The 24,397-nt window shown below is 38.1% G+C and overlaps 2 protein-coding genes across 2 annotated transcripts in view; both read left to right on the forward strand.

Annotated features, from left to right (window-relative positions):
• Positions 1 to 16,306, forward strand: part of trpc5a (transient receptor potential cation channel, subfamily C, member 5a) — an 83,963-nt gene extending 67,657 nt beyond the window's left edge. The window contains exons 14-18 of the mRNA XM_087789667.1: positions 1,815 to 2,010; positions 3,448 to 3,657; positions 5,982 to 6,023; positions 8,654 to 8,743; positions 11,287 to 16,306. Coding sequence (XP_087645793.1) covers positions 1,815 to 2,010; positions 3,448 to 3,657; positions 5,982 to 6,023; positions 8,654 to 8,743; positions 11,287 to 12,288 — 1,540 coding nt within the window. The 3' untranslated portion in view covers positions 12,289 to 16,306. The remainder of the gene's footprint in view (positions 1 to 1,814; positions 2,011 to 3,447; positions 3,658 to 5,981; positions 6,024 to 8,653; positions 8,744 to 11,286) is intronic.
• Positions 16,307 to 20,169: 3,863 nt separating this feature from the next.
• cnpy3 (canopy FGF signaling regulator 3) lies at positions 20,170 to 24,171 on the forward strand. Its single transcript, XM_087789672.1, has 6 exons — positions 20,170 to 20,364; positions 20,670 to 20,796; positions 20,968 to 21,064; positions 21,408 to 21,530; positions 22,186 to 22,303; positions 23,125 to 24,171. Exons 1-6 carry the CDS (start codon positions 20,262 to 20,264, stop codon positions 23,391 to 23,393), a joined length of 837 nt encoding a protein of 278 aa, XP_087645798.1. The 5' UTR covers positions 20,170 to 20,261; the 3' UTR covers positions 23,394 to 24,171.
• The last annotated feature ends 226 nt before the right edge of the window (positions 24,172 to 24,397 follow it).

Consider the following 24,397-nt stretch of genomic DNA (forward strand, 5'->3'; position numbering starts at 1 on the left):
GCTCAGGCACGGACTCATCAACCTACTTAGATTCCCTGGCAGGGGTTAGAGGTTGTGCTCATACGGGACCGAAGATTGAAAACCATCTAATAAAGTTTCAAAGCTTTAAAAAACTCAGTGGATGTGTCACTGAGTGAGCTTTTTAAATGTTGAGTCCTGAACTGTCCTGAGCAGGAGATTTATTTTTTAAACCTTGTTATCTCAGGATCAAGATGACCCGAAGGCCTGAAAACAAATCTGTTTGTGGTATCCCTTCTGTTGCTTTTTGGTAAAGGTGAACAACTTCCCTGGCTTCCATGAATACATATGCAGTGGTGACGGTCTTTCACCTTTGTTTTTCTGGCCTTCGAGTCACCTTGACCCTGAGATAACACAAGGGTTGATGACTCGATTTTCCAGCAACTCAAATGGTTCCAAAAACACCCTAGGCACTGTAAAATAAGGATGACTTACTTACTTACCTACTTGTCTATGGAGAAGTAAAATTAAAAGAAAAATAGTTGAAGAGACTTGATTTTAGGTCCGTAGCATGGACTAATCTCATCTTATTATCAATTATTTCGATACTCTTTCATTATTTAAGGGGGGATTTTAGTAACATCTTTTGATTGTTACACTCAATTTTGTTCAAATGAATATGAATGAAAGCCAAAATATGTCCAAGCATCAGCTTTAAAGCTAAAGCAATCTGTATTCTATCCTCTCTTCCTCAACCCCACGGATCTTGCGGGAATTTCATTGTTCCATTCGCTGCTGCTATCTAGTGGCTGGAGGTTTAATGGCGACAGCAGAAAGAACAAAAAATCCATCAAAATTTGCATGCTTACTTTAAATTAAATTAAATAATTTAATTCTAGAAAGACCATAAAAGAGCAATTACAATAGTATATATGAACTTGATGTGAAACACTACACTATAATTGCAGCAGATATGGAGAAACAATAGCTGGTAAAAGTAAAAGGCAGCGATGATGGAGCTGTTAATTAAAAGACTGCTTAAATTCAGTCGCCTGAAGTTCCTTTTTTAAAATTTCCCTTGTTTCAGCTGCTCGTTTGCGCCTCATTCACCCGCCTCCCCCTCCCTCCTTCACCACCTCTTTTTTCATAACTCCACACAATATCACACTCCGTTGGTTCATTCATCTCCTCGTCATTGAAGCGCTCACCCCCCACTCTCACCCTCTCCAACTCACTCATTCTTGTTGCAAACCCACAAGTGTGTCCAAAACACTCTCATCATCACTCACACGCCCCGCATTCACACACAAAGCGCTATAGTGATTTATGTCACTCCCACCGTGCACACTCCATCAACACACACACACACACGCTCTCCACAATAAGAAATGTATTGTGTAAACACAGTAAGTGTTAAGTAAATGCTGAATATTTTATGCAGCACAAATAAAACACCCCGCAGACAAAGGCTCTCTCTCTTGTGATGTTGGGCTCTGCCAATTGTAGCCTCATCAAAAATTCAATAACCTGCGCTGTAACTGCGACTGTCACACAAACACAGAGTGAAGGCACACGCAGGAAAGAAGGGAGATAAAAGCAAGAAGTAAATGGATGGGCTCTCTTATCACTTCTCTTTTAAATTGACTAACTTCAACAATGTGCTGACTGTGAAAGCTCAGAGTGCCTCCTGTTCAGTTCAAGGAGAATTTACAAGGATAGAGAGGAAATTTGACGTATACATGAGATCTTCAGCTCAAGCTTCACCTGGTTTATTCAATGCAATTTGTTTGTTTAAATAGGTTTCTGAGTGAGTTAATGAAGGTTCATTTTCTTCCACATTCCTCTTGTCACTTCAGGTTATTCGAGACACTCCAGTCCCTCTTCTGGTCCATATTTGGTCTGTTGAACCTCTACGTCACCAACGTGAAGGCCCGGCATGAGTTCACAGAGTTTGTGGGAGCGACAATGTTCGGAACGTACAACATCATCTCACTGGTGGTGCTGCTCAACATGCTCATTGCCATGATGAACAACTCGTATCAACTCATAGCAGTGAGTACAACTTCACATTGGAATATCACAGTCCATCTTGGAGCAGCGTTTAGGTGACTCTATGGTTGGATGGTTAAACCTGTCTTAACATCATTAGACTGTGTCCTAATGAATGGATTTCTAATTGATACTTTTGTTTTTAAATTTGCCCTTTGGGCCAAACCCAGTTTCTTCAAAACACTATACAACAGATATCAAAATGCCATTAAAGCAGCTAAAGTGACAGATATTTAAAAAATATATTAAATTTTTTTTTAAAAAAAGACCACTAAAAACAATAAAAGTAGAAACTAATGTGTATGTACATACATATACCTATACATATGTTTTTGTTTTTTCGCAAACGAAGAGTTTCTGTGCAAATACAAAATATTAATTATAGTTTTTTTCCTTATTTGGGTCGCAAACATTTGTTGGACAAGTTTTACATCAGTGGTCAACTGAAAATGTAAACTAAAATATGTAAAAACATTTTGCCTGTAAACTGAAGCTAACACACTAAATAGTACCATAAATTATATCATTCAAAAACAGAGAAAAATCTAAACACAGCATTCAAGAGTGAAATAATATTGTTAATTAAACATAATTATTGAGCTTAATTGTGGTATACATCAGTTTAAATCTTCATAATAAATATCAGGGCTGTGTATTAGCAAGAATCTGGCCATAAGATATGTGTCACGGTACATATGTGATGATACATTGCTATATATTGCAATACTATAGGCACAACAATATATGGTTACTTTTAAAGAAACAACCATTTTTTGGCTTTTTATAATACAATATTAACAAAAAATGTTAATTTATATTAAAAATGCACAATGAAGTGCAGTAAAAGTCTTAACCGGTGTTTAATTTTTTAACTATAAACTTTGTTTGAAAGCCAAAATGAGTCCAAACATCAGCTTTAAAGCTGCTTGACTCTGGTGTATCCACTTTCTCAATTATTGCTGCCATTTCACATGATCTGTTGTTACTTTGGCAGCAAGTCATTGATGAATGTTGCCAACTAGTGGCCAGAGGCTTAATTGCAGCATACAAATGTATAAACACAGCGATTGTTTGAGCATTAATTGTAAAATAAACCATGGAATGATTGTATTTTATACACACACTATTGAAATATAAACCATAAACCATAAAATAACTTTGAAGTTCAAAAACTGTAGGAGCTAAATCAAAGATATGAAGGAGCTACAGTACATGTGGAGCTATGGTTAGTGAATCCTTCTTAATCATTTTCACTATTTCCTCTTTCCAAAGATTCAATGATTAAAATATTTTTTTAACTGGTCTTAATATGTATGAAGGCGAGGTTTATCGTTTCTACCTGTAAGGAGAAATTTGCATCCTCTACACTGCTAACTATATACAGTTCAGACGGATGAAGGCTGAACAGGTCATTGAGCATTATGTCACGACATCCTGCAGGACCACGCTGACATCGAGTGGAAGTTCGCTCGCACAAAGCTGTGGATGAGTTATTTCGACGAGGGCGGGACGCTGCCTCCTCCGTTCAACATTGTCCCCAGCCCCAAGTCCATCTGGTACCTGCTCATGTGGCTCCACAACAAGCTGTGTCGGGGAGGGCAGCCCCCCGGGGAGGACACGCACAAATGCGAAAACCTTCGAGAGTTCACGGTACGTGAAGTCAACACTAATGACTAATGCAACTTGTAAGCTTGCTTTGACTTTGTTGTTCTTTCGGTGTATTTTATCTGAAACTACAGAACTTATTTGTGAGTAAACACAAAAAGGAACATGTAACGTGTATTTAACACATAAATTAAATGTATGTTTTAATTGGAACATGACCTTTGAGGCAAACGTTTGTACCTTGATAACATGTTTAAATCTCAAACAATTGGTAACGGGAGAAGAATTGCATTTATTTCATTAACACAGTAGGTTGGGATAGAGAATCTGACAGTGATAAAACATGTAGCAATGTGTGCATCATGGAGAAGTAAATTTGGAAAACAGATCTACACAGTATTATTGCTGCATGTGTGTCACATGGAGTCACTTCCAAGCAAGAGTACTGACATGTCAGAACTAAAATCTCTGCTCATTTATTAATTCAGTCTAACTGGAGCTGAATTTAAGTGTGTCTGGTTGACAAGGATCACTCCGCTGCTCCACTTTTCCAGAAACTGCCTTCAGAGTTCAGAAACGTTCAATGACTTTTTAATGGCGAAACGCTCTGACTCACATATTGACATCGCTGCGCAATTTTAGCCGACAAGTTTTGCTTCTTGTCATCGTTTGGCTCTGAGGGGTCTTTGAGCAACAACAGTGATGTCTGGTCAACATCCTGCCTCATAAACAGCTGTCAAGCATCATATCTTTTCAGATTCCACAACACAAGATCTGTTTCAGTTGTACTCAGATTCAACCCAGATTTAACGTCCCACTGCTAATGTCTGTTGAGCACAAATCAATGTATTCATTCAAACCAAACCTCGACAAATAAAACGTTAAAGATGTGAAACTTCACATTATTACAAGCTTCAAACTACAAATGAACATTATTCCGAGACACAAAACCAAACATTTTAATTTCTGGATTCTTAGTTATTTGTGGTACATTTGCCCAAATTTATGTATTTCTGTAAACAAATATGATCTGCTTTCAAAAAAAACATGTACTTTAAATCTTGATAATAGTAAAATTTTATAAAAATGTTTTTTTTTTCCCCCCAATACTATCTGGATCTTCAAATATTTTGAAGGATAAGTCACTTCGAAGCCAGAGAGACAGGGATATAACAGTGTGACGGATGGCAAAACATAATCATAACAACAACAACAATAATTGTTGAATGCGTTGTTCTTCATTCAATATTGTTTTATGGTTGCTTTGTTGGAGACTCGCTAACTACAACTTGTTTTTTTCTATTATACGATAACCGTTTATTTGTAGAGCACTTTCAAACTATTAGAATTGAAGACAACATTCAGCACACTTGTAAAAGCGATACAAGCAACACGAGCAACAGGAAAGTGCTATTACAACTATTAACACTGAACTCAAATCATTAAATAATATAAAATCTCACATTTTCAATTTTTTCTGTTTATTCCTTGATTTTAAAGATGTGCTCAGGCATTGCCGTGGAATCTAGAACATTAACAGACGATGAATTCAAGAGATGAATGTGTGTGACCTAAACATGTACACAAACACACACACATGGACATCAGCTGTGCGGCTATAAGAACACAACGAGGACAAATAAACACATTTAACACCCTGTTAATTTGCAGGGAAGCGGTGAGCCGGATGACGAGGCTTTTTCACACACACACATGCGGTGCAGCTGGCATGTTCACCTCAGCTGAAGTCAGCTGAGTTATATAAGCCAACCAGCCCACATAGGTTCACAGAGCCATGCTGCAGAGATGTGATCAAGGGAGCAAGCAGTGTGTGTTTGTGTCTGTGCGCGAGTGCAGCAACAGAGAGACGCAAGTCTGTGGCATTTGATGAGCGAGGAAATGGATGAAAATCCAACCCGTGTGAGACATTAGACGATGTTTCGATGAACACTTCTCAGTAATTATTGAAATGCAGAAGCAAAAAAAACGTTTTCCGGAAGCTGCATCACTGGAGGTAATGTAGGTCAGGTTTGCTGCTGCTGCAGCTCACTGTGAGGATCTGGTACTCCCAGTTTCTTCTGTCTTCACTGTAAGAAAGGAACAGCCTACACTCGCAGCTGTGACTTGACATATTATAGTTCTGGTGAAGAGCCTCAACAGCAGACCTGAAAAGTAAATGACCAAAACATATCTTTGGGAAAAGCCTTTTCAAAGATTGTTCTGCCAGTATTCCATGAAGAATAATGTTCAGTCAGAGCTGAGTAAAGTGTGTTCAGTGGAATTCAGGTTTGTGAGCTGAAGCGTGTTTCTGATCATAATTTAGTGCCTACACTAACACAACATTCAACTATTTTTCTCCTACTTTGCAGGAGCGTCATGCAGACAGTCTGATCCAGAATCAGCATTACCAGGTTTGTGAATTCTTCTATAAGCGTGTTTGATTTACAGAATATATGTGAGTGTCTTAGTGCTGTGTAAAATGTTTCAATCTTGTCACAAAATGTACAAAAATAGAAGCAGAGTTCATCACTGTGGATTATAATTATTTTAATTGTACTTAAGGTCCACCTCTTACTGGATCATAAGTACCATTAAAGTGATAGTTCACCCAAAATTAAAACTCATTTTCTACTCACCCTGCTGTCGACTAAGGGTTGGGAGTAATCTGTATTTTCAGAGTTATAGACAAAAATGTATGTTCATATGACAGTCACGACTTCTGCTCACTTGCCTTCGTGAAAAGAGACACACTTTAAACATCCAAATACCTTAATACTGATCGTCTGTAACGTCCATCTTGTTGTGACACATTGACAGGAGGCATTGATCTGAAATAATTATAGCTTGTTTGTGGGTGGATGCATGGATGGACGGATGGATAGCTGGATAGATGGATAGATAAATGGATGGATGGATAAATGGCAAAATAGATGGATAGATGGATAGATGGATAGATGGATAGATGGATAGATGGATAGATGGATAGATGGATAGATGGATAGATGGATAGATGGATAGATGGATAGATGGATAGATAAATGGATGGATGGATAAATGGAAAAATAAATGGATAGATGGATGGATGGATGGATGGATAGATGGATGGTTAAATGAATGGTTAAAAGATTGATGGATAGTGACCATGTTTATAAAAAAAAGTGGGTTATGATTGAGTAAACTCACTTCGTGTGTACGAAAGATGTTTTCCATTGATCACAATAATCACCTGAAATGAAAATAAAAGTCAGACTTAATCAATAGTTTAAAGGCTGTATTATCAGTTTAAAATCGTTTAATAAGAATAAAATAAAAGATTGTTTAATGACACTGGGGGGTCATATCGTCTCACTTTCTGTCAGACTTTCTTTCTCCATCAACAGTGTGAGTTTCCCAGCCTGAACCTACTTTGTGATGCCTGAAGCAGAGACAGATGTACGGATATAAATCTGCTCTGCTCGCACGATGGTTCTGTGCTTAAGCCTCACAGCAAGATGGTCCCTGGTTCACATCTAGCTCAAGGCAACTCTGGGCTGAACTTTTTTTTAATGGAGTTTATTCTTTCTCCTAGTTTACGCTCCTGCAGTCCAAAAAAAAGGTTAAATGCTTGGCCCTAAACTGTCAGTAGTGTTTCCTGTGTGGCCCCATTTTTAAACTTATTTGCTTCTGAAGTAATAAGAATTAGAGCAATAGTGAAATGTAGCGTGTCATATTTGGCAGCAGACACTCATATATTCATGTCCAGATTCCGGGGCTTTAGAAGTAATTTGTAGAGCAAATCAAGTCAGACACTGGCAGGGACTGTACAGGCAGCAGCGCCAGTACTTTGTATTTGGCAGTCGCTTTGATACCCCTCCATGTTTTGAAGGATCGTTGTTAGAATCTGTCAGTCACCGTCGTGTCGAGAGTGTGTGTGTGTGTGTGTGTGTGTGTGTGTGCTTTGGCAGAGGCGGAGAGTGACAGCACAGCAGATCGTCCTGTTTGGCACTCACAGGTGTTGACTGTGGGAGGATGTGTGTGTTAATGCATGCATGTTTGTGTTGTGTGTCAGTATTTAAAAAATACACCCACTGAGAACCAATTGCTTGTGAAACTTGCCTTTCATCAACAAATTGATAGAAGTTGTCATTTGACCGTTACTTGATGAGCCTTCGTCTACGAGGTTAAGATAATCTAATGTTTTTTTTGCTCAGTATTGAAAGGGTGGCAGTAAAAAGAAAAGATGAACTTGAATGTGATTCCAGTTCTTCATTCATTGATATAAGCTACATAAATCCAATTTATATCTCTCAATGTATATAAATTACAGAGAATTGTGCATATTGTTTAGTCAAATCTGTATTGAAATTATATGATTTAAATTTTCTGTAGTTTTAAGTATTACGCAATTTATTGTCAACTAAGCCGCCCTAAAACATGACAACACATGCAGAACTCATCCCCCGCCTCATGACCCAAGTAGCTGGGACAAACAATAGACTTTGAAACTCAAATAGGGGACAAGAAAAAAAAAGAGTAAATTATTAAACAAAAGAATGTATTACATGGAAAATATGTATAAAACCAAATATGTGTCCAGTTGTTCTGAAAATACAATCGAAGATTTTACCCAAAGTGCCAACAATACATTTAAACAACTGAATTATTGTAAAGTGTTTACGTCTGTTTTATGTTAATTTTTATTTTTTTAAGAAGTTAGAAGAATCCAAAAATGGCTCTTACATTGAGATTATGAGATAAAAGTAAAGCCTAACTTACTTGTTTTTAATTGTAATTTGTTGCCAATTGGGCAAGAAACACATTATGCAAAGTTAATTTAAATAAAATGAATGTCTTAACACAAGAAAATGTTTTTTCTCACCCTGGCAGATTTTCAAAATGTTAACAAGAAATATCCAACTCGTTTTGTCTTTTAATATTTTGAAGAAAAAGTGGTGATTATTTAATCTAATGTCAAAATGTATGTTGTTTTTGAAGTCATAGAATCATCAAGCATGAGTAACTTCAACTTTTCATTTCTGACATGTCAATGTGACGTTTGCAGGAGGTGATCAGGAGCCTGGTAAAGAGATACGTGGCAGCCATGATTCGCAGTGCAAAGACAGACGAGGGACTGACGGAGGAGAATTTTAAGGTGAGTTCAGCGTCCTACAATCTTTTTTTTAACAGCACAGATAAATGCAAGACTTTGAAACAACACATACATTTCTGGATATCATATCAAATGAAGGTTTAATGAAATCATAATATTATTAATAGCACAATATCTTTCACAAATCAAGTTCTTAGGTACCTTTATAACTATTTAATGAACTTCATTACATCTTTCTAATCATCAAACTGGTCAAAAATGTGTTTTTGGTTCCAGCACAGTTTGAATTACAGAGTCACAAATGAAAGTAGGTTGAGTGTTCGAGATGTACAGCATGACTGAAGTTGGTTAAATGAAATGGTTGCAGGTCCATCATGGTACATGAAGAGAAATTAACCTGATTTATTTTGGAACTTTTCATTAAAAAGTCAATAAAATGCATGCGTTTTCATCAGCACTTTTCTGCTTCCATTCCCCGGCTACTCCTGCCAGCTAGATGGGTGCTCGAGGGATATTCCCTCCGTGACATTGTAGTCTCACAAGTCTACCCGCGGAATTTTTCTTTGCTAAACATTTCTGGAAAGCCTCCAAAGTGAGGTCTGGGTGATATCCTCCCATGATGCCAAAACAGCAGGAACTGACTTCAGGCACATTAACCTTTTCTTCATTCTGGGTCCAGAGTAGATGTCAGCCATCTGCTCTTTTCAGCAGTTCATGACAAAGCTTTTGTTCAATGAATGAAAATAAGGAGGTTTGTCTTCTGTTGTGGTCCATAAAGCCTTCAATAGACTTATTATGCAATGATAGACATACACAAAATCAGTTTTTGAGACAATGCTGAAGGACAAAAAGCTGCAGTTCATCAAGTGTCCTCTTGAGGCTGGTTGCAGAAATACTGTGACACATACACTCCTTTACCAGGTCCTTTACCTCCTCCCTAAGCCACATTTCTCCCTCTTAGACTGTTGTCGTCAGCTCTTCCACTTCCTGCTCCATTTTGTCAAGAATAAACAGTTTTCCTTTCGAAAGCTTTACATAAGCCCATTTAGTCGCCCACTGGATAAAAAGTCATTACATTTCAGAGTTAATGTGCCATAACAGGATTCATTCTGGTTCACTCAAACTCCAGTCATTTTACTGTTTCTTATTAACATTTGAAGGGGTGATATTATGTATTTCTGTTCAACATAAGGCCTCTAAATCCCATTCTGTCAGTCATTTTTACCTGAATTTAATGATATTAAAGACTTTGACTTGAACTTTTCTGTCTTTTTGGGGGGGCACGGATGATTTAATTTGATCAGTTACTCTGAGAAAAGATCGTATTGCTAAATATCAGTGGGTCTTTTTCCTCAGCAGTCATTATCTGCCCACTATATCTCGCAGGCAGACACAAGCCAGGGGCCATTTGTGCCTGGATAATGAAAACGTAATGGAAAATGGAGCTTTCCTCCTAAATTAGCTGTTTTATCAGAGAGGAGTAATTTTTCACTTCTACTGTTGGCCCAATTGTGAAGCTAATTTGTTATTCTGTTCGTGTTAACAAGAAACTTTAGACCTTATTCTGCAACTGATGTGGAAATCTATCAAGAGAAATACAGCTTCATTGTTTCTGAGTGACAGTACTTTACGCAAGTGAATAAATGTGTGGGTTCTTGAAGGTTAAACTCCACTATAAAAGTTTGTAGGTGTTTGTAACTGTCGACATTTAACAATAGGGGCTTTATAACGGTTAACTTAACTACAGTTCTCTAGTTGTAGACTTTCATCTCAAAGACACTTTTCTATACTTAATTATGTGTTATCTTAACTTTTGTGTTCAAGAGAACAAAATGTGTATGTAGCATGTTTAGAATATATGCTTACTCTTAGTTTTTGGTTATAAAAGGCTAGATGGATCAGAAGTCTAGCTCAGCTCATTCAGATTCAGGAAGATTCAGGAATGGAAGACACATAACCTATTTCAGTTAATATTGACATAATATATTGTTATACATGAAACTGTGTGTAGCTGCTTCTTTTTAGTGAAGCTGAAATTGAAATTGATCATTTTCATCAGTTATTCTGACCAAAATAGTTTTGGCTTTTGGCTTTAAAGATCCATTGTTGTCTTTGAAACTGAGTTCTCATTGCTGGCACGCTGTTATCAGAAGTCATTTCAACAATTTGTTTTTGCTTCCGTGCCCATGCAACTTTGATCCTGTTCAGCCCAAAACAGCCCAATTGTACGGACTGTGCCAATCTCAAGCCTACAATGGGACAGAAATCTAAACCACAATCTTGGTCATGGGCCCAAAAAGAATGTCCAACTCAAAATGAGATAAAATTTTTAAATCAATTTGTTATCTCTTCATGATTAAAAAAAAAGGGAAACTGTCCGAAGGCATCTGCTATCAGACAGTCAATAGTTTGAGCTTGCTTTTCATTTATAAGCTCTTGGCAGCCTCATAAAAATAATTAGGAAGGCTGGATTTGCATTCAGTACCTTGAGTTTTACATTATTTTCCACTTGTGCTAAAGGAAGTTCAGTAAAATTGAAGACTCAGTTTGTTTCCATTTTCCTATTAATGTGTTTCTTTCTGCAGGAACTGAAGCAGGACATCTCCAGTTTCCGCTACGAGGTCCTTGACCTCCTCGGCAACCGGCGTCCTCCAAGACGACATTACTCGTCCTCCAGTGAGGCCCAGAGGGACGATGGCGGCATGGCCTCCGAGGACGACAGCGAATCAGGGGATGGCTCCGGGGTCGTAGGCCAGAAGTCAAAGGGCGTCAGTTTCTTGATACCTCACGATGTGGACCCGAGTCCGACACCGACGCTCGGGGTCTCAGCCTTGGTGCGCTCCATCTCCGGGATGAAACAGACGGACCAAGACGAAAAGGTGGAGGAGGAGGTAGACGAGGGGCTCGTTTGGGGAGAGGAGGAGGAGGAAGAGGGGAAACCAAAGAGCAATGGTTTGAAGACTGCAGCCATGCCTCCCTCAACCAGCATTCTCCAGGCCTCCCCGTCGTCATCATTCTCCTCTTCGCTGTCCTCATCGTTGGCACGCACACGTGATCGCCTGCAACGGTTCTCAGCTCCAGCGGCCAAAACAGACTCTTTTAAGCGACTGTCATACTTGTTCTCCCGCTCCAAACGCAGGGCGCCCCCAATGCCACTCCCGCTCCAGTCCCCGCCCTCCTACACCATCTCTGATGGGTTGCTCCTCCCTCGGGGGAGCCACTCGGACTTCGGCGACGTGACCAGGAGCGAGAGTCACCTGAACGAAGTCGGGCGCTCAGTCGATAACCCCTCGTTCTCCTCGCTGAGAACCAATGGTCGGGACTCGCTCCTGGCGCTGCCCCTCCCGCCCCCCTGCCCCTGTCAATCACTGCACTGTGCTTCCAACATGTCCGAGTCCAGCTCAAGACTCCTGGACTCCAACGAGGACGTTTTCCAAGGCGGCTGTGGGGACAGATCCGACGAGAGCCGAGAGGATGGAGGAGGGGGAAGAGGGATGATGATGATGGGGGGTTGGGTCGGACCCTGTGATGATGTCATAGAGGACAGCTGTGAGGTCATAGAGGACTCGGTAACAACACAGCTATAGAAGGAAACAGACTTTTTTGTTTGTTTTTCCTTTTGTTCAAAACTGGTTGAACTAGAATGAGAGAGCCCGAGAGAGAGGGAGGAAGCAAACACTGGATGTCTTCTCCAGGTCAAGGGAATTCCAAAACAGCTTCAGCGAAAATATCCAGTAATGATGATGATGGAAGGTCTCGAAGATGTTGGGACAGCTGTGAGTTTGTTTGGATTTACAAGCAAGCCATGTCATTCTTTTATAATTTTTTCTAAAAAAAAATAAGCTATTTTGTGTTTTAAAAATGTGAGTAGAGCTCGGCCTCCCATTAAAAATGCACCTTTAACTTAATTTTTAATTAATATATATTTCAATATTTCATGAAATCCATCAGACATTTAAAGCGGATCAATCCTTGTAGCTGTCGACGTCTTTCTTATCCTCTGAATAAATTAGTGCCTAATATTCAATCCATACTCGAGCCTCACGGCAGCCAAAGAAGTATTTATTTTGTGTGCATCGTTATGTTGACATTTCCTGCAGTATAACCAGACAAATGTGCACCTTTCAGCATGTCCTTGGATGGCATGTCGTTGATGGAAACATATTTAAAACTGTTGTAGTAAGTCAAGAAATAGTGGCGTCCATTTTCAAAATCTCTAAAGGGTGATCGACCCTGATGTATGCACCTGTTCCTTCCTCAGGGGACATTGATTATTCTTGTCGTTTGTTCTGTCTTTCTGTGCATTGAAACTCATTCTTTTTACTTGATGATTTCTGAAAATGATTCTTCAGCAACTCCAGAAAGGGGGTCAGGTGAACAAAGACGTTTTGCTACCTAACTAATGGATTCTGGGACGATAAATGCACAACTTGAGATTGCTTGGACCCGATGAGAACTTTGGACTTTTGACTTCACTTTGTCCTGTAATTCCTCTGTTTTTCCCTTTAACCAACTTTGAAACAAACAATGGAATTAAAAGGATCTTGAATGGATGAAACTTGAACTTCGACCTGCTGGAAATTAACCAACGGAGGAGAGATAACTTCTGCTCCCTCTCTCTCTCTCTCTCCTTCTCTCGCAGCATCAACAAAGGGCCAAGGAACGTTTCTTTCTTCTCATAACAGTTATACTAGTAATAATTATATCGCTAATAATAATAAGAGACTTATATCAAGAATAACAATGTCTATTCTGGTTTCTTAAGACTGTCTTTGCTTATCTTTGAGTTGCCCCTAATATTCCGGCTTCTCGTTCAGCTCTTCCTTAAGTACACTTTATCCTCACGAGTAGACATGTTTATGGTAGGGAAGAATGGACCAATGGGAGGAGTGCAAGTTGACTTTACAGGAGGTGAAACAGGCGGGTATTGAGAGAGTTTGTCGGTGATTTTGCCTTTTAAGCTATCTTGAAAATCTTCTGTTCTTTTGAAAAACCAAGCAACTAATTAAAACAAGGTCGGCATGGGCAACGGCTGTTGAACTTCACTCTGGTTAATAAAGGTGAGAGTTTATGCATGTTTGATCTTATAATATCATTATACTTACACACACACACACACACACACACACAAGCAAACACATACATCAGAACAGCATGTGTGATGAGTACCTCCTGAAGGCACTTGCCCTTCACAGCATTCCTCCAGAGAAATACGACTATCAACTTGATGTCATCGCAGACAACACCATTTTTTTTGAAGTGTCAGAGAAGATACCAGCCCGTTTGTCTTCAACCTCTCTTGTGTCATTGTAGCAAGTAAAGAACTGAGTCATCACACTTCCTAGAACTATCTATGGTCCCTGTGCTCATATTGAAACTGCGATTTCACCCAAACATGTATTTCTAGTGCTTCAGGTAAAAATCAAGGCACCTCAGATTGACAAAGAGACCCTTCCTTTCATAAAACATTAGTTGATTGTATTTTGTTTCAGGTGGTTCATTATATAGTGCCACCAATATGTATAATAATTTACCTTGTATCTTTTGACTGACTTATTTTCTACCAAAGCTTGTTGAAGTGGATGTTTCAACTCAAGCCAGGTTACCCTGGTCTGTGTGTGAATGATCTAGATTTTATCCGTTTATTGCATCTTCGGAAGACTTGAAAGAAACTACTTGGATCCACAAGAGTGATGATTGTTCAACATTTGCTTGAACAAGAACCATTATGTGGGTGGATGAGATTTGTCATCTGAGACATGATCAAATTAAACTGCTTTCCTCTGACATAGTGAGAAATCTGTTGAGGTAGCTTGAGTTTCTTAAGATGATTTAGACGAAATCAACACCCAGGACGCCCTGGAGAAATGATGGATCTCTTTTGACCTTGAAAGGCCTCAGAATGGATCTATCTATATATTTTTTAATCTATTATCAGGCCCTGTCCACAGATGAATGGACAGATAAGTAGTTGTTTCTTTTCAGTTATTGCACACAATCTTTCGTTTTCTGTTTCTTTTATATAATATACTTGTTGGACATCCCCAATGAGCATAAAAAAACACTTTAGGTGAAACATCATGAGAGTCATACTTTTACTTTCCATCACAAATACAAAGCAATAAACCTTTTTTTGAGGATTTATGATTATTGACCAGAGTTTTGGCATCACTCTACTCAATGAAAGGGTTGGTATGAATATGTTAATAAGGCTGACTTTCATCCTTGCATCAGGATCATTGATCCTTTTAAAGGCTAGTTTGATTGATACTCATACAAATTCACAGAGAAAGACACATGGGGATGTTACTCAATCACATTGAAAAAATCAATGTCAGTAATGCCCGTCTAATCCCCCTGTGGTGTCTTCTTAGCCTTTTCCATGGTCAGTGTTTATCGGCCAAGGTTTATTGATCACGCTAAACCAAACTTAAATTGTCTTGAGCTTGTGATTGATACGTACTGACATGACTGAGAGCTGTGTGTGATTCTACTTATCTGTGTGTGAATATTGGTGTGCCTTGGTGTGTAACAGTAACAGATTGAAGAGTCAAGTAGATATATAAAGAATAATCTTCCAAAAGGAAGACTTTTAAAGCCAGCATTATATTTAGATGTACGTCTTTTTGTGTGTCACATACAGCAACCATAACTCAACAATATTTAAACAGCTACATCATAACAATAGTTATCTCATTCATAAGTTCATCCTGTTTAAGACGATATTTAGAACTTCTTTTTTAGTATTCAACAATTAGGTTTGACACTTAGCACTTAACTTTCTTTAAATAATGTGATTATATCATGTCTGTGTGACATTCAGAAATATATTTTAGTTTGAAAAATTATATATTTTTATTCTCTGTTTGAATGATAAATTTAAAATGTAGGGTGAGGGCTTTAATCTGCCCCAGGGCCACAAATGGCCCCCAGGACTTTGTAAATGCTTGGATAGAATCTAACAGTAAACTATGCAACTTATTTAGCCAAATATATAAAAACAAAACTGTACCATATGAAGTCTGACTGGTCTGCTTCATGATGTGTTGGGTTTGTTTGTCCCTTTTTGCTTTAAGGATTGAACGTCAAGCATTTGTGAAGAGCTTCATACAATCATGGTTTTTGGGTTTAAAACGGTGGTTACTGAAGCCATTTTAGGAGCCCCACTCCAAAATTCGCACTTCAGTTGAACACCAAGAGAAGAGATGGCTGGCTGGTACGAAAAGAAAAGAAAAATACATTTTGAGTTCTGTTTACACACAGAAAGAGAGAGCAGACGCTTGCTCTCCATCAACTGAGCTAACACGGCAACACCGAGTGGTTGTTAACATTTGACTAAAGAGGGCTGAAAGTCTGAGTTACTCATCACACACAAACACACTGGTGCATGTACACGCCACAAACATGCACACTGATACAAACATCATTCAGGTTCTCCCTCTCACTCTCCACTGGGATTTTGAGCTTTAAAAATATTGAACCTTGTCCTTGTATTCCTCTGTTTATTTTGGATTTCCACGAGGAGGATGAATGTATGTTATTTTTCTAGAAGCGGACGGCTAGCGCACGTTGAGATTTTAATAAAGGCATCCTTAGAATACCTGACTCCTGTCGTTGTGTTTATTCGTGGTAGAGGAAGAATAAAAATGTAGAAATACAATTACATTAAACTACATTTATTTTCAATGTAAGGGCTTCAAGTAGTAGTAGTTTATTAATAGTGATAAATTGGTACAATAAATGGTCTGAATGCTTCATACTTAAGACCTGATCAGATATTATAAAGTTAAAATTATAATAATGATGACATCGCCTCATTTTCACTGGGTTTTTTCTCTCTCTCTCTCTGGCTAACATTGCTGTCATAGGTACATTGTTGATTTTAACTAAAAAGTAGTATAGAAAACCAATACAAACAATTATAATAAACTAAAATGATCAATAATTAATTCAGCACTGGAGGATTGAATCCATATGAGGTTCTGAACATATCAAACGCAAAAGATTAAAAGTGTTTTATTAAAAAAAAACTAAATGTTGCTCTCCGAAGTGTAGCTTTTACCCATTCAACAACAAAAAAAAAAGATTTTGATTGTAAAAGCACTTTGTTACTGGTCTTACTTACTTACTTATTTACTTACCAACTTACTCACTTTTGCCCAGCGTGTAGCAGTGGCGTTGTTGATTCCAAAGATGATCCATATAATCCAGGCCGCGTTCATTTTCCTTCTGTACCCAGCAGGAGGTTCACAAGGAGCTCTGCTTCGGAGGTGTTTTAGATAATTACCCTCAGGATACGCCGTGTGTTGGCGTCTGCCCCAATTTGTTTGAAGACAGCAAATCGAATCATCTCAACGCAGATAAACAATAAAGACACACCGGAAAAAAGAACTTCACAGATGTTTTTTTTTAATATTGTTAACATCTTGATCATGATAAAAAAAGAAAACACGGATACAAGCGGATTAAATCAAAGGCAGGTGGGTGGTGTTTCCTTACAGCACAGTGTGTTGTCGTGCAAAATCTTCAGATGCTTCTACTAGGAAGGACACGGATTCTGGTCTGAACATCTATAATCTCCTCCTCCTTCTGTCTTTTTTCAGTACATCATCAGTCATCCCAAATTTCCCAGATCAGGTCATCATTTTAAGTTTACTTTTGTCCTTTCTCTGTAGAATTAGCTGGCACTCCGGTTTCCTCTTACCGTAGGAATGCATACATAGGTCAATAAGTGAGCCTGAATTTTCTGTAGATGTTGGTCTAAATGTTACATTCCAAGGACTGATGATCCTGCCTCTTGCCCCAAGTAGCTGGGATGGCACAAACATATGACAATGGAAAAACTTTCTCATTAAGCATGTTTTGTTTTGTTACGACATTCGAACTTCAATGCAGGTAAATCTATTTTAAATAGTAGTGTTGTTAATATGTGGTCTAAACCTGTTGTGTAACATGTTTTGTGTCGATGAAAGAAGGGTTTTTTTCAGCAAAAATGGCAAAGCGGACTTTACAGCACTGGAACTGAGCTAAATGGTTCCAACAAAGAAGGTTATTTAAAAGAAAGTTGATGATGACAACATACTGTAATGTTCTCTACATTCAAACTCCCTCGTTCTCCCAGTGGACGCTTCTGAGGGTCACATCTAACTGTGTTTACTGCACTCAGGTCCCATTTATCCCATTGAAATACCCCCAAAAATATTTCATTTGATCACTCAATGCATAAAGAACCATTTCTAAACAACCCGCCATGTAAGTGGTGGTTTTTATTCAAGGAAGAGCTGAAAAGAAGCGTGAGAGAGAGATGAGAGTTTTTTTAACAGAGCCCTCGTTTGCCCATTGTGTGGGCTGCACTGCTGAATAAAAACCAGCTTTCATTTCTCCCTCTCTCTCTACATCAACCTCCCCTCCACCAACTCAGTGTCAAGTTCTGCTATGAGACACACAGTGATCAGAATGTGTGTGTGTGTTGTGGAGTGAGAAGCTGGCTGTCCTTTTGGCAGGCGGCAATACACTTGAAGCTCCTCTTGGAAAAAAGAAAACCCTCTATTATTGAAGGACTGAGATATTCTCTCATCTCACTGTGAAACTCTCTTTCAGCACTCGCACCAACACTAATGGAGAAGCTGTCAAACACAATTGCACACACAAAATATAGCCGGGATCACACTTCAGTGCAGAGCACTTTTTTGACTCTCTGCAGGATGTTTCTATTTATACTTCCCATTGTTCTCTGTGCAGCTCCTTTTTTTATTCCCGAACCAACACCTGTCGCTTTTTGGCAGGTGGGGTCGAGCCTGCATCTCTGCGAGGTCCATCTTTCTACTCCGCCGTTTCATCCCATCTCAGCAAAAAGCTAAATATTCTCTTTAATGCTGACGATTAGAGAAGTTGCATGAAGGTTTTGATGAGCTAAACAACCTGTTGAGAAGTCATTTATTTTATAATTTGTTATGAGTAAAAATGAATTGGGGTGTGAAATAAAATCACTTAAATGTTTCTCAATTATTGAGAACATTAAATGTTTTAGAAAATTCCTGCAAGTTTATAAAACATTTGAAACAATGTGCAAAAACTTCAATATGATCCATTGGAAGAATATCATGCTGTTAAATTGTAGAAGTCAAAGATATAGAATTAAAGTCACACAATAGTGTGGAAAAAGTGCTTGCCCTCTTCATAATGTCAGTAAACAGAAAATACTTTAAATGAGTTTTGTGTTTTGTTTAAATGGATGTATTTTATTATAATAATGTGTACATATAACATACATTGAATTGGACTTTAAACAAAGCATTTCACAGTAAACATTGTGTGTCTCTTTTGTCTATGTAGCTGCATCTCTGTGAGGAGAGCCGTGTTGCTCACTGGGAACAGTCGACAATAATAGTATGAACATAAATTTAATGACATCAGTGCATCATCTTTAATAGACGGCCAGAGGGCCTCATTCATGCACATTTGAGCGTGTACCGTGCAAATGTAGATTCACTTTTTGGACTCATTGTATCACATTATTTAAGCAAAACAACAAGGATTGTGAAAAGTGAGCAGTGTAGCTGAGGACAATACACTATGGCTGGTTTAAATGCAGGTACATTTTAAATACATTTCACAGTATTAAGTAAATAATGAAGAATTAAGTCATACATACCAGTATCTTATATTTGAATCACCAGTTCATGCTTATATGTAGCTTTTTGTGTGAAATATTCACCGTTTCCAACAAATTATTAAGTTTTGTCCAACCGTATCTTCACCAGTTGGTACTAAGGTAAGGTAAGGTAAGGTAAAACTGTATTGTTTTTTTCCAATAGCCACAGAAAATACAGCAATTTTTCATGAAAAATAAAAAATAAATCAAATACTAGTCATATTTGTCAGATGAGTACTGACAACCGTGTGGTAGACAAACGTGTGGAGTGGATGAACGGTGAGACTATTTCATTGTTATGCTTGTGTATGACTCCCTCTAGTGGTGGAATTGAATAGAAAGACAAGCCGGCAAGACAAGTCATCCACTCTCAAATGCACTTTAGCAAATGTTAAAAATAATAATAATAATAATAAATAAATAAATAAAAGTGTGTCGATATTAGCGATAGAATAAAAAACGCACCAAAGAAAGGTACGCTTGATCTTTGAACGTTTTAGTTGAAAAATATATACTGTTGTGAGCTCGAGGTAAAAATAAATAAATTATTATAATTATAATTATAATTATAATTATTATTATTATTATATTATTATAATTATTATTATTATTGTTATTGTTATTGTTATTATAATTATTATTATTATTATTGAAAAAAATAAATAGACATTATAAAACAAATCGAAAATAAGAGCCGAGTGAGACTTCCTTCTTCCCAGCACCTTCCCGGTCATGGATTGGTCCAAACCACGCCACTTAACTCCTACCGATTGGCTGTGGCCGCGCATGCGCTCTTCCAATAGAGGAATTGACTTGTTAGTTGCAGGAGGATGTGAGGAACAGCTATTGTTTTGTCTTTAAAAACATAAAAAAGCAGAGTTTGGTCAAAAGAGCCTTTCTGGCGGGATGATTTCAGTTCTCGCTCTCACGTTTTTGTTCGCTTGTTCGGCTGCAGCTGCTAAGAATGAAGGAGACGACGAATGGGTTCATCTTCCCAACAACTGTGAAGGTAACATGTCAGCCACCGTCTGCTGTGATGGACAGCTGTGTCCTGATCCTTCCTGTCAGTCATCGACCTCTGAATGTTGATCCTGAGATCACTTTACACACTGTCTCGCCCCTCGACGAGAAACTGTTTTCCTAATGTAATTCTGGTTAAGTCTGGTTATTTATAGCCCATTTATCATTCTAAATATATATTTGCACACAGACACTGTTGGACTCTTTGGATTTGAAGTGTAATTCGAATTCATAATAAACATTCTGTAAAAAGGTGTATTGCTGGAGAAAATGGTTGTACATTTGTTTTTGCAGTCTGCAAATTTGTCAGCATCGAGATGAAGTCAGCGTTTGAAGAAACAGGAAAAACCAAGGAAGTCATCGACAGGAACTACCGCTTCATAGATAGCAAGGGAGCGCCGCCAATCAAATATGTCAAATCGTGAGTCTGCCAGTTTCTCCTTCTCTCTTGTGTAACAAATGTGTAATAAATGGCATCCAGAGGCTTTTACAGGAGTGATTCCAGTAATACCTGTTTTGAGAATTGAGTAGATTACACTCAACTCTAATTGAAAGTATTCTGAGAGGATCTGAGACTGTAGTGTGTCCACAGAGACCTGAGATTCATCGAGGTGGTGGAGAATGTGTGCCAGAGGTTACTGGAGTACAATCTGCACAAGGAGAGAAGTGGCAGCAATCGCTTCGCCAAGGTTAGTCATGTAACGTGCCGTTATATTGAAATGATGCTTATGTATTCTATTAACATGTGATGTTATGCTGGTCTGAGCTATAAGATGAATCAAGGAGCCACACTGGAATACTTATGCAGCCATATTTTATTTTTGAATAAAACGACTCTTGAAACAACAATTTTTAAAAATCGTTGAATTTCTCAACTATAATATTGTGACGTAGTTTTAAAAGACACTTTAAAGTTGATTTAACACAGAGTATGGATGATATAGATCTTCAATCAGACAAGCATGTTACTATTGAGCGATGTGTAAAGAGCCTGAGACTGAGCTGAACTCTGCCTGTTTCTTCTGTCGACAGGGAATGTCTGAGACCTTCTCCACCCTCCATGGTTTGGTGAACAAAGGTGTAAACGTGGTGATGGATATTCCCTACGAGTTGTGGAACGAGACGTCGGCTGAAGTGTCGGACTTGAAGAAGAGGGTGAGTGTCGCGTCACAGACTGAATCGTGAGCCGTCTCTCCGACTGATGATGAGCACCTTTGGATTTATTTTGGTTAACTTATTCACCTTGAAATCAATTGCAAGTGGAATCAAAACAATAATGTTGTTTAGCATCTTAACAACTTGAGCTAGAGAAACATATACACGTTATACATCATACACACATTGTCATTTGCATCAATTGTTGAAAAAAGATGCTAAGTTACTTAATAAGTGTAAAACTTTTATTGTTTTTTTTTTTTTCAGGCATATTAGTTGAGATGACAAAGAGGACATTTGTAACTAAGCTTTTCAAAATAAGAGACCACCGTGAACTATATTAACAAAACTTTAACTTTCAATAACAAATCCTTTACTTTAAGCTCTTAAACATCTGAAATGTTTAGTTTGTGGCCACAACATTCAGTGTTCAGTTAGTTCAGGTGGAGCGAACGAGCATGTATTTTTGACCTGGTGTGGTCTTGACATTTATCAGGTTTATCTGTAAAAAACAGCTCTAAAATGACATGTGAAATGAGTAGAACTGAGGAACAACATTAGTTTGTTGAACATCGTTGTTCTTCATTAGCTTAGTGTTGATACTACAAACAGAAGTCAAGTCATGCGTCATTAAGTGAACGTTTGTGTGTGACAGTGTGACACGTTGGTGGAGCAATATGAGGAAGTCATTGAAGACTGGTACAAGGGGAACCAGGAAGAGGACCTCACCACCTACCTGTGTGAGAAACATGTGCTGAAAGGAAAAGATGCAGGTAAAAGCTGATTTAGTTTTCTTTTAAAATGATGTTTATTTGGCATGCTCGTACTTCAGTCGATCTTTGGAACTACCACTGTTTCCTTCCTCTCAAGACTTTGTTCTTCTAATATTTGCATGAGTTTCCTTCAGAGCTTCTGTTGTCCTCCCGCAGTCCTAGACTAATTAAGAACTTGTTTTTTTGCACGTGTGTGTGATTATTTAGGGGAATATGCTAAGAATAATTGTGATGTGAAACGTGTGACGGTTGACCAAACACCTGCGAGTGTGTGTCTTTATGATCATCTTCATTTTAGTGGAAGTGAAACTGACTTCAGGGGAAATGGCCTAAACCAGTAGAGCAGCCTGAGAAAGGAAATATAATATTTTGCTGCCCATGATCTCAACAAGTTTGTTTGATCCTTTTTCTACAAGTTTTAAAATAAAAACCGTTATTGATTTTTAGATGATAATATGTATTGTTCTAAGGTCGGGATAGTTTCTCATATACATGTCCTGGTAGTTTGTAACCTTTATTTCTACACCTACTGAAGTTTGTGTTTCAAACAATCTAAGGTGTTTTGTTTAGGTGTATTTTCCTTTATTTGATTGTCTCTTGTGGCAAAATACAACAATTAAAAACACGTTAAAGTATAAAACTACAGAAAAATGGCAGCATTAATCACTCACTTAATCTAATAATGTGTGAGTGCTGTTGTTGTGATGTCGTTCAAGTGGTTTCTCATTTCAGTTTTGGCTTATAAAACATTCTCATCATGTTTATCTCTCTCCTGGACCAATTCCACTCTTCCACCATTCACCCCCTCATACAATCCACAGCATGTCTGAGTGAAGAATGGAGCAAAAAGAAGGGAGACAATGCAGCCATTGCAGAGGACAAGAAAAAAAAGAAAAAGAAGGCAGGGAAGAAAGGTAAAAGCAAAAAAGACAGTGGCAGCTCGGAGGGGGACAAGACGAGTAAGAAGAAGAAGAAGAAGGAGAAGAAAGAAAAGAACAAGAGCCGAGTGGAAAGGACGGATGAAGGGATGTCTTCTGGTGAGGAGATCCAGCCTAAGGTATCTCTGTCAGGGGAAAAGACTGAATTGTGATCCGAGTGTCGAGGAAGAACTGCTGTGAACGGTCGTTTATTTTGAGAAAATATCCTGTTACTGGTAATTTATGTTTTGAAATTATTGAGGATGAGTGAGCATGTCTGCACTCATCTCACCACCAACGGATGGATCTTTGATATTCGGCTACAGAGTTTTTAAAAGGGAAACCAATTCTGTTCTATCTAGAAAACTGATGTGCGACCTTTAATCTATTGAATGTTTTTGTGTTAATTGAGTTCATCTCAGCTGTCCGTCTTCACACCTTCAAACTATTGTTTTGTTTTTAAGTAAGAAAATGGGTATCGTTTGAACATTATAAAGCAGATGGCAGTTCTTGTTAATCTTTCCAATCCTCCCCGACATGCAGCCTTTTAATCGTGAAGTTTGTGCAGCTGTTCTCTCCTCCACCATCACCTCAGACTCTGGAATGAAAAGCCTTTATAACAGATTTTGTAATAAACTCTCGAAACAATTGCTTTGATTTTTCTAAACGCTTGTCTCGTCGTTGCTGTCTTGGAATCTGCTTTTGGTTCATTTTGAAGAATGTTAAAATCATTTTGAAATCTGTTTGTCCTTTAAAACGGTTTCAAATGTCAATTTTTTTTTTCAGTTTCTTTTGAAAAGTATCTTCCTCTACCTTTATTATCAGTGTTTCTCTTGTGTTCCTATGTATTTGTGTTCAATGCTGCTAAGGGTTGTGTGTTGACCGTGTAGTCGTGTGTGTTTGAGAAAGTTTTTTTCAATTTGCTTCAATAAAATTGTTTATCAAATTCAACGTTATCTTGCAAGTTGTTTTTAAGTGAAATGTTGCGAAATAGTGGTGGGTTGATGAGGAACTTGATGTAGGGTCTTTATTTTTAAAGGCCAGTACTTTGATCTATTTATGCACTGTTACTCATTAAAAAAAAACCTGATGTAATTTCCAAAAAGAGAGCGCCACCTACTGAGCACTGAAAAGTACAACACCGTATTATGATATTTCGCACCTATAAAACCATTTT

This window comes from Callionymus lyra, chromosome 4 (assembly GCF_982586985.1).
Source record: "Callionymus lyra chromosome 4, fCalLyr1.hap1.1, whole genome shotgun sequence".
NCBI classification, from domain to species: domain Eukaryota; kingdom Metazoa; phylum Chordata; class Actinopteri; order Syngnathiformes; family Callionymidae; genus Callionymus; species Callionymus lyra.